We start from the raw sequence: 10,528 nt of genomic DNA on the forward strand, positions 1-10,528 counted from the left end.
AGAAATCCCAGATAAGAAACTGCCTCTATCAAAGCAGGTCTTTCCTCACTCTCACCCAAACTCCACTCAGCCATCAAAGTAATCTTCCTAAAGGGTACATATGACCATGCCACTCCACTTCTCTGGTGAGTAAATTCCATTGGCTTTCTTTGACTTCCAGGATCAAATAGAAGATATTCCGTGTGGCTTTTGAAGCCTTTCCTATCTTTCTAGTCTTCGTACACTGTAGCACCCTCCACATACTCCATGGTGCAGTGACGCTGGCCATTTTGCTGTTATTAGAACATGACACTCCATTTGCTGACTTTTCCAGCCTTTTCCTTGGCCATCTCCCTTGCCTTCAATGCTCTCCTTCTTCATAGCCTCCTTCTGGTTTCCCTGGATTTCTTCAAGACTCAGATAAAATCTTACCCTCCACAAGAGGACTTTCCCAGTCTCCCCTACTGCTACTGTCTTCCCTCTAAGATTACCTCCCACTTGCCTGTATATATCTTCTATGTACATAGTTGTTTGGATGACATTTTCCTTATTAGAATGTGTACCCTTCTAGGACAGGAAGCTTCTTTTTGCCTTTCTTTGCATCCCTGGTGGCTGGTACATAGTACATGCTTAATAAATGCTTGTGAAAAGTATAGCTCAAAAGAAGAAACATGAAAAAGTTCCCACCCACCTTCTCTTTGGAGAGGTATAAGGTCCATGAGTGTTGCATATTAAACCTATTTTGAATCTCTTTTAATGGATTGATCGGTTATGCCGATTTTTCCTCTTTTTCTTTTTTGTCTTGAAAAAATACTATTTTTATATGAGATGATTCTCTGGGAGGGGAAGGGTTACTAAAGGAAATGGTGGTAATATAAAAAAGATATCAATAAACATTTTTAAATTAACAAATGCTTACTGAGCTGACTATATTATTAATGGGAGGTTGTGAGATATAGTAAAAAGAATGCTGGATGTGGTTACAATAGTCTTAGGTTGGAATGCTACCTCACTACCACTTATTAGTTGTGTGTCCTTAGGTTGTTTAACCTCTATGAGCCTCTGTCTCCTCATCTGAAAAATGCGGATAGTGATACCTCTAAGGATCAAATGAGATCCTCTATGCCAAGTCCTTTGTTAACTTGAAGATTCTAAACATGCTAGCTACTCTATCTATTGTTATCCATATCTATGTAATGGCAAGTGATCTACTGTAATAGCAGGGATCTACTGTAATTAGTCCATCAATATATAAGCTTGTCATTGTTGTTTGTCCTTCATTCTTAAAGAGGACCATAACATCAGGAAGGTGACGCAATGACTTACGAGTGAATTGGATTTAAGTGAGGGAAGGCTGTGCAAAGTCACCAGCCTCACTTTCTCCTCTGGAGCCATCTGGATCCAGTGACAAGATATAGATCCGGATGACTGGAGATGGCCCCCAATATATAAGCAAACATTTATCAAATGCTTGTTATACGCCTGCCATCCCACTAGGAGACAGATGGAATAAAAGAATACTTAGAAAGTATCCTATACTTTCCTTGTTCTCAAGGAGTCTAGGTGGAAAGGGTTAAATAAAACACATGAAACAATTGGAGAACAATTAAATGCTCAAACTGTACTTATGAGGCCACTATCATTTCAAGCACTGGGCTCTGTAACCTAGGAGTTACTCTTAGCTTTTCCACCTCCTTCCCCTACATATGAACACCCACTAAGTCTTTTTCATTCTGTCTCTGCTGTATTTATTGGCTCTATCCTTTTCTTTCCACTGACTCGGTGACCACCCTAGCTAAAGCTCTTTTTGTCTCTTGCTTGGAACACTGTGATATCTTCCTAATTGCGCCCCCATTCTAGTCTCCCCCTTTTTAAGTTCACCCTTCATGAGGCTGCCAAAGTAATCTCCCAAACACACAAGTCTGATGAAGTCATTGCCTTGAGCATAACTTTCAATCGCTCTAATTTCAACATTTTCCTATTGTGCTGCATTGCTTCTGTATCAGTCTTCCTGGAGTAAGGTGCCTATGTTGGGGAGCAGTAAAAAATCAATCTGAATAGGCAGGATATTGAATCATCTGTCACTGTGTCATCTTAATTGTACCTTCAAAATATCTATCTATCCTTTCTTTTTCATTCCCACACATACCACCTTAGTTCAGTCATTCTCATCATCTCTCATTGGAACACTATAGTTGGCTCCTAATTGGTATCCTGCCCTCAGGCTTTCCCTACTCTAATTCATTGAGCTAAATTAATCTGCTTAAAATATTACTTTCATTTATCATGGCACTCCTTTATTCAAAAGTCTTCAATTGTTCTCTACTGCCTAGTAATGGTGTCAAACTCGATTAGAAATGGATCCCTGCCAGCCATATAGTGACTTAAAAATCGCAAATTAACATTATCTATGTTGTATTGTATTTTATTTATTTTGTTGAACATTTCCAAATTAGGCACCTCAAATTACTGTTAAATTTGATTCAGGCAGGAGTTTTGCTTTCATATGTCTCTGACAAGGCGAGCCTACAAATCCACCTTTGGCTAGAGGATAAAGTCCCAACTTTTTATGTTAGTATTTAAGGCCCTCCATTATCTAGGCAAGGCAACAAGTGACAAGCATTTATTGGATGCTTATTATGTATCAGGTACTGTACTAAGTGTTGGCGATACAAATACAAGTAAAAAGAAAGATGGTTTCTGCCCTCTATGAACTTAGATTGTAAGGGGCAGCTGGGGGTGGAAGAGGAGAGACAAAACACCAAAGGGGGCTAAAAGGATGGAGGTGAAGATACCCAGTATAGGAACATGATGTTGAAGTCCCAAAAGTCAGAAGCACAGCTGGGAGGAGAATAATGGTTGACTAGCCTGGGTTCTTTCCCAAAATGGAGACCTCAGGAAAAACTCACCAATGAGGAAAGGGATAAAAGTACCATCATAGTAGAAGGACATTCCAGAGTGAGCAGGCCTAGATGGATGATCATGGTGAAGAAGCCTCAGGTAGATTCCAAAATGAGATTGCAGTGGAGGCATGGGGTTGAAATCTGGAGAGTCAGAAGCACAGCTGGAGGAGAATGAGCTGTTTTAGTCTTGTTCCACTCAACAGCTAGCCTGATACGAGTCCTCCAACTAACGTGTTCTGTTCCTGGTCCTTGGAACTTGATTTGTGTTTTCTCATGTCCATGCCTTTGTTCGACTCTGCCTGCCACCCCCTTTCTTTCTTAGCAATCCAAATTCTACCCATATTTTTTTTTGCCCAGCTTGAGTCCTGTATCCTTCAGTAAGCCTCTACACAACCAGCTCACAGTAATCTCTCACTCTTCTGAACTCATTTAACTCATCATACCACTCATTTGGAAATTAATTGCATAATTAATCAATTACTACTCCCTTGTTCCATCTCTTGAATTGCTAACATATACTGCTATTTCGTTTTTCTTGTCTTCTCTACTATATTGCAAGGTCATCCTTAAATACAGGGACTACATCTAACTTCAATACATTTTAACAAAAAAAAAATAGGGCCTGCTCAGTGTAGAGTACTCTTCTTGCTCCTGAGAGTAACACAAAGTTTAAATAAGATATGGTGCCTGCCCTCATAGAGTTCATAATCTATTAGTATGACATACACAAGCAACTTTGTATTCCCACAACACCTTACACATAATAGATGGTCATTAAATCTATATCTATAGATGATAGGCAGACTAGATAGATGGTTGGATAGAGGAATAGACAGACAGATAGACAGATGATAGATAGATAGATTAATGGATAGATGGATGGATGGTAGATGGATGGATAGAGGAATAGACAGAGAGACAGACAGATGATTGATTGATAGATATATAGATGGAGAGATAGATAGACAGATAGATAGGCCTACATCAAGACTACTTACAAGTTTTCTGGGGTTAATAACCTCCTGATAGCTTCCTCATCAGCTGGCTAGTAACTGGTGAGTTATTTGGAGCCCAAAAGTACTTAGAAGAAACATAAACCAAACCTAAAGCATACACCCCTCCCCCGCTAAAAAAGAAAAAAAAAACCTCTACCAAACATGGTTTGCCTCTGCGTTTTATCTAAATCACACCTCTTGATTTCATTCAGGCAGTGGTGAAACCCCACACATGCTCAGAAAAGCCCTTGGCTTTGCCACAATTCTAGCCTTGAACATTATAATAATATTATTATTATCCCCCAGGGGCTTCATACAGATTAATGAGACATTTTCAGAGTACTTTGAGCTACTCAGTTGGGGGTGTTAAATAAATGGCATGTGTTATTACTAAAATTGCAATGTTGACTTGTTGTGATGGGTACTGATACCCAAAAAAAGGTTGGATTATGCCCACCAGCTCACTTCCTGTAGGCTAAGGACTAGCCTTCAGAAGGCAGTGCTTTTCAGTTATGATAAATATACATTGCAGTGAATAGTCAGTAATCAAGCACAAACAAGCTAGTCTTCCAATCTAGCACATATTAAGCTCCCACAAATACTTATCCTCAGGGAATTTAACTGTGTGCTGTAGCAGCAATTTCACTGGGATTGGAAGTTAGGAAATCTGGGTTCCAACCCTAGCTGTTTCATTGCATGACCTTGGGCAAGTCACTTAAACCTCTGGGTGACTCAGTTTCCTCATCTGTAAAAATATATTTTAAAAAGGAATCACTAAGCTCCTTTCTAACTCTAAAATTCTCTGACTCTAAAGGGTTCCTAGCAGGAGCCTGTAGTCTGAATCTGTCAGACAAGACATGAAGAAGGACCGAAATAACCCTATCCAAAGCAGAGCTTTTTCTCAGCAGGGCGAAGAAGGCTGAGACCATCCATCACAGGTCATCTTTGGCTCTGCTCTTTTTTGTCACTGACTAACACATTTTAGTGCTAATTTCTGAGAAACAAGGAATGAGTCACCTCCTAGTTTAGACAGGAGTATATTAAACATTTGGACTCAGGAAATTAACAGGGTCTTTGCCTTTCTATGAGTTTTCTCAGTAGCAAATCAAACTCATTTTCAGGTGTCAAGTATGTAAATTACACAAAACAGTGTGAAAACCACATCATGAGATAGTGAGGTAGTTTTTCTTAATGGTTAGAGAACCTGACCTAGAATTGGGGTTCAAATCTCACCTCCTACCAGCACTAGCTATTTGGCCCCGGGCAAGCCACCTAGGCTCTCTCCATTTGCTTCCTTATCTGTAAAATGGGGGTGATAATAGCATCTACTTCACAGGGTTGCAGTGAGGATTGAAACAACGTAGGTAAAACATTTTGCAAACCTTGAAGCCTTTTATAAATGTCCATTCTTATTATTCTGAAGATTTATGAGTTTAAGGTATTGTGAGGGTTGACTACCTTCATATTGCATTTACTGAATGGCTATTGTGCCTAAGACTGACTTGGATAAGCTGAGGGAATCCAATCAAACTTGGGTGGAAAGTAAACTGACATAAATGAGTGGAAAGAGAGGAGAGTACAGTAGAGTGAGCAGTGAAGAGATACCTGATAGGTGCCACACCATGGAGAGCCAGAAGGGGAAAAGCAGTGAAAAAAACAGAAATATATTTATTCCTCTTGTTTGCATAATGACACAGTGCATACACTCCTGGGCTGGGGGGTGGGGTGGGGGGAATGGTCTTTGAAGATCAAGAAGACCATCTAAAAATGCCTACACTGTGGCATTACAGAACTGCTAATGTCTACACTGTTAGGGATACTAAAAACTACTTGTTAGGTTATGTGTGGGCTGATGTGTATTTGGAGGGTGGGGAGGTGGAGTTATACACTGTGGTGTTCCACAGAGCTCAATCCCGTCCCCTGAATTATTTACTATTTTTATAAATGACTGGGATCATGGAATAAAGGACACATGTTTTAAGTCTGTGTGTGACACTAAATTGGGCAGGTTTGCTAAATCCTTGGAAAATAAGGATTAAATTCAAAGTGACCTTGGCTATTTAGAGAAATGGATTAAATGAAAAACAGGGACAAATGTAAGAGTCTAGCCCAGAAAAAAAAGTCAAGAAACGGAGGTGCAATCCGGTGAATGAGTAAGTTATTTAACAACTAGAGCGTGGCTTTCTTACCACAGGAGAAGCCAACACGCATTGAAAGCACATTAAATATGGATTCTTGAAGCAGCTGCCTCTCCTCTCCATCTCAGAGCTGTCTTGTTAGGGTCGCTGTTTTCTAAACCATGCAGTTTTGCCTGTAATGCACCTACTTTTCTCTATGTCGCCCTCAAACCTACCCACATATTTCTCTTCACCACCAATGCCCCAAAGGCAGCTCTTAACAGTAGCTATCCTAGGAAACAGAGATACCGTAAAAGATTGGTTTGCCATCTTCATTCCCAACTAGCCTAAATTTACTGGAGACTAGATCCTTAACGGGTGGGGCTCTTCCCCATTCCTTTTAGTCTCTGCTATAGCATTCTTGTGACCTATGCACAATGCATCTTCCCACAGCAGGAGGGACTCCCTGGAAGGATTTTTATGACCCATTTTCTTTGAACTCCAATGAGACAGCCTGCAGCACCCATACCTCCCAGACAGTATCTCACCCTAGCAGGAGATAAATGAGAGCTCACTGTCAGGTATGGGTCTCCCTCCCAGGAGTGTGCTCAGGATCCCAACAACTTAAGTGTCTTGGTTTTTAGAGTTTGTACCAGAAGCATTACCACTCCAGCCAGGCTTTCTTTCTAGCTCTCCCAGTCTCTTTCGTGTCCCCTCGTCCCCTGCTTTCCACTTCATTTTCTTGCTCCCAGGGTTCAGTGGAGAGACAGCATCATCCGTGAAGTCAAAGGTTCGGCGCTGAAATCCTGCCTCTGACGTTTACCCCCTGTGTGACCTTGGGAAGGCCACTTAAGGTGCCTGAGTCTCAGTTTCCTCATTTGTATAAAATGTAGGGTTGGACTCGATGGCCTCTAGGGTCTTTTACAACTCAAGATACACGAGCCTTTGATACTTTATGCTGCCCGACACCCTAACCTGGGGTTTCTTCCACTTTGTACCCTGGCTACTGGCGCTCTACCAACTGGCGAATGGACCTGATGGAGTCTGGTACGCACCTCGCAACCGGCTCTGTGTACTCGCACAGGCCACGTCCTTAACCGGGCTCACACTGGGGCCCTGGGTGGCACGATCCGTCCCGAGGGTGAGAGGAGCGTGATAGGGCCCAACTCAAGTCGGACTCACTGGGAGGAGGAGGGGCGTAGTTAGAGAGGAGAGGGGCTAGCGTGAGCTGACCGCACCATGGAAAAGGGCTTAGTTCAGTGCCTAGCATTTAATAGGCGCTTAATACGTGCTTGTTGAATGAATGAGAGAAAAGCATTTGACAATCCACCCCCAAAGTGGTTATGCGTTGCCCTAGGCTCAGGATGGTTAGAGAGACCATTAGCCAGAGAGACAAGTAAGTCGAGTGAGGATGGGGCCGGGGTGCAGATGCCTGCGCTCCCTGAAGTGCAGAGAGGAGAGGTCAGCCTGGAAGCCTGGGGTGACAAACCAGGTGGGATGGAGCCCAGACACTGAAGGAAACCTTAACTCCCTCCCGAGGCACGGGGGTAGGGAAGAGACTACCTGCCCACAGCTGGCCAAGGGGGACAGGAGCGCGCGCTCCCGCCGCAGTGGGCGGGAAGGGCCGGCGCGCCCCCGCCGCGGTGGGCGGGAATCCCGAGGTGAGTGGAGTGGGGCGCCGCGCGCGCGCCACGCGGGGGGAGCGGACGGGGCGGAGGGAGGGAGAGAGAGGCGAGGCGCGGCGAGGCGAGGCGAGGCGCGGGGAGGGCTGGGGAGGGAGCTGTCTGTCTTTGGAGGAGCCGAGGGGAGCGAGGCAGAGCCAGACGGAGCCTCGCGGCGGCGGCGGCGGCAGCAGCAGCAGCAACAGGCTGCGGGCTCGGCGGATCTGAGCCGGCGGGCGGAGGGTGGGCGCGGCGAGGGGAGGCGGTGAAGGGGCACCAGCCGCCGCCACCGCCGCCGCCGCCTCCGCCTCCGCCGCCGCCTCGGCCGCCGCCGCCGCTGCCTTATGGACGAGCATCTCAGCCTCCTGCACTCGCCTCCGCCGCCCTCCGCCCGCCACCGCGCCCACCCTTCGGCGCAGTCCCAGCCCCAGCCCCAGCCGGGCGGCGGCGGTGGCGCCCACACCCTGGTCAACCCCGGCTACATCGAGCCCGCCGCGGGGGCCGCAGCCGGCCCCGAGCTGCCGCCCGGCATGACCGTGGTGCCGGGGGACCACCTGCTGGAGCCCGAGGCCGGCGGCCCGCAGCCAGGGGGCTGCGGCGGCGGCTGTGACCGTGACCGTGACCGCTACGAGCCGCTCCCGCCCGCCGGGCCGCCCGGCGGGGCGGGCGCGGGCGGGGAGCAGGACTGCTGCGGGGAGCGGGTGGTGATAAACATCTCCGGGCTGCGCTTCGAGACGCAGCTGAAGACCCTGTGCCAGTTCCCCGAGACGCTGCTGGGGGACCCCAAGCGACGCATGCGGTACTTCGACCCGCTCCGCAACGAGTACTTCTTCGACCGCAACCGGCCCAGCTTCGACGCCATCCTCTACTACTACCAGTCCGGGGGCCGCATCCGCCGGCCGGTCAACGTGCCCATTGACATCTTCTCCGAGGAGATCCGCTTCTACCAGCTGGGCGAGGAGGCCATGGAGAAGTTCCGAGAGGACGAGGGCTTCCTGCGCGAGGAGGAGCGGCCCCTGCCCCGCCGGGACTTCCAGCGCCAGGTGTGGCTGCTCTTCGAGTACCCCGAGAGCTCGGGGCCCGCGCGGGGCATTGCCATCGTGTCGGTGCTCGTCATCCTCATCTCCATTGTCATTTTCTGCCTGGAGACGCTGCCCGAGTTCCGCGACGAGAAGGAATACCCGGGGTCCTCGTCGCCCGACACCCTGGAAGCTGCCACCAACAGCACGTCGGGCTCCGCGGCGGGCGCCTCCAGCTTCTCGGACCCCTTCTTTGTGGTTGAGACCCTGTGCATCATCTGGTTCTCCTTTGAGCTGCTGGTGCGTTTCTTCGCCTGCCCCAGTAAGGCCACCTTCTCCCGCAACATTATGAACCTGATTGACATCGTGGCCATCATCCCCTACTTCATTACCCTGGGCACAGAGCTGGCCGAGAGGCAGGGCAATGGACAGCAGGCCATGTCCCTGGCCATCCTGAGGGTCATCCGGCTGGTGCGGGTCTTCCGAATATTCAAACTCTCCCGCCACTCCAAGGGGCTGCAGATCCTGGGACAGACCCTGAAGGCCTCCATGAGAGAGCTGGGGCTACTCATCTTCTTCCTCTTCATCGGAGTCATCCTCTTCTCTAGCGCTGTCTACTTTGCGGAGGCAGACGACCCCACTTCTGGCTTCAGCAGTATTCCCGATGCCTTCTGGTGGGCGGTGGTGACCATGACCACCGTAGGTTATGGGGATATGCACCCGGTGACCATCGGGGGCAAGATTGTGGGATCTCTGTGTGCCATCGCTGGTGTTCTGACGATTGCCTTGCCGGTGCCAGTGATTGTTTCCAATTTCAACTACTTCTATCACCGAGAGACGGAGGGTGAAGAGCAAGCCCAGTATATGCACGTGGGGAGCTGCCAGCATCTCTCCTCTTCAGTTGAAGAGCTAAGGAAAGCTCGGAGTAATTCGACTCTGAGTAAGTCAGAATACATGGTGATCGAGGAGGCGGGTATGAACCATAGCACCTTCCCCCCAGCCCCCTTCAAAACGGGAAACTCCACTGCCACCTGCACCACGAACAATAATCCCAACTCGTGTGTCAACATCAAAAAGATATTCACCGATGTTTAATACATGATACAAGTGACATGTTATGCTTAGTATTGTGTGGAACGTGCCCCCATTGGTCTGTGTATGCCCTCGTTTTTTATACATTTCCAGACCATTCATCCAGAGAAGAATATGGAAAACACACTTCCTTCATCCACCCCGCCCCTGTCCCATGTTGCTTCGTACCAAAACAGGTGTCTTTTGCAAATGGGCTGCGTTTCCTCTGCTCCCCATTTTTTTTTCCCTTTTAATCTTGCAAATAGCGGAAATGCTGTTTGTGACTTTTAGTTTTGGTTTCTAGTACGCTCTGAAACAATGAATCGTGTAGGTGGGGAGGGGAATTAAAAGTGCTTTTAGGGTAACGGGTTTAACTACATAATTAAAAGCAGTTTTTTTTGTTTTTGTTTTTTTACCAGTGGGAGGACCTTCTAGCATTGTTTATTGTGCTTGTAGGTGAATTGCCTAGCCTAAAGGATCGCTCAATTAAATCCTATTTAGTGCAATGATTTGTAAATCCGTTGTAAATTTATTCAGTTTATATCTGAACTCTCCGTTTCAAATCCCCCTTCCCAGAATGACATATTTCTGAAGAAAGTGCTTTCTTCAACTCAAGAGTGAATGATTTGACTAACTGTAGTTTAACCCTGTGGACTGCTTAAGTATTTGGAAAGCGTTAGATTTAACATTAAATCATTGTGAAGAAGTTCTGTGCACGCCCCCCAGCCAAAACCAATCATAGTCTAGAAACAGCGATGTTTTCAGTGCTGCTGAAACGAAAGA

The 10,528-nt window shown here is 47.0% G+C and overlaps 1 protein-coding gene across 1 annotated transcript; it reads left to right on the forward strand.

The window, feature by feature from the left end:
- Window positions 1-7,999: 7,999 nt before the first annotated feature.
- Window positions 8,000-10,251, forward strand: KCNA3 (potassium voltage-gated channel subfamily A member 3). The gene has a single exon (XM_036768098.1). It carries the CDS (start codon window positions 8,000-8,002, stop codon window positions 9,767-9,769), a length of 1,770 nt encoding a protein of 589 aa, XP_036623993.1. The 3' UTR covers window positions 9,770-10,251.
- Window positions 10,252-10,528: the final 277 nt, after the last annotated feature.

The sequence above is a fragment of the Trichosurus vulpecula genome, chromosome 7 (assembly GCF_011100635.1).
Source record: "Trichosurus vulpecula isolate mTriVul1 chromosome 7, mTriVul1.pri, whole genome shotgun sequence".
NCBI lineage: Eukaryota > Metazoa > Chordata > Mammalia > Diprotodontia > Phalangeridae > Trichosurus > Trichosurus vulpecula.

Excerpts from the sequence above, each read along its gene's own strand:
- KCNA3 (XM_036768098.1), top strand. The coding sequence starts at position 8,000 with ATGGACGAGCATCTCAGCCTCCTGCACTCGCCTCCGCCGCCCTCCGCC.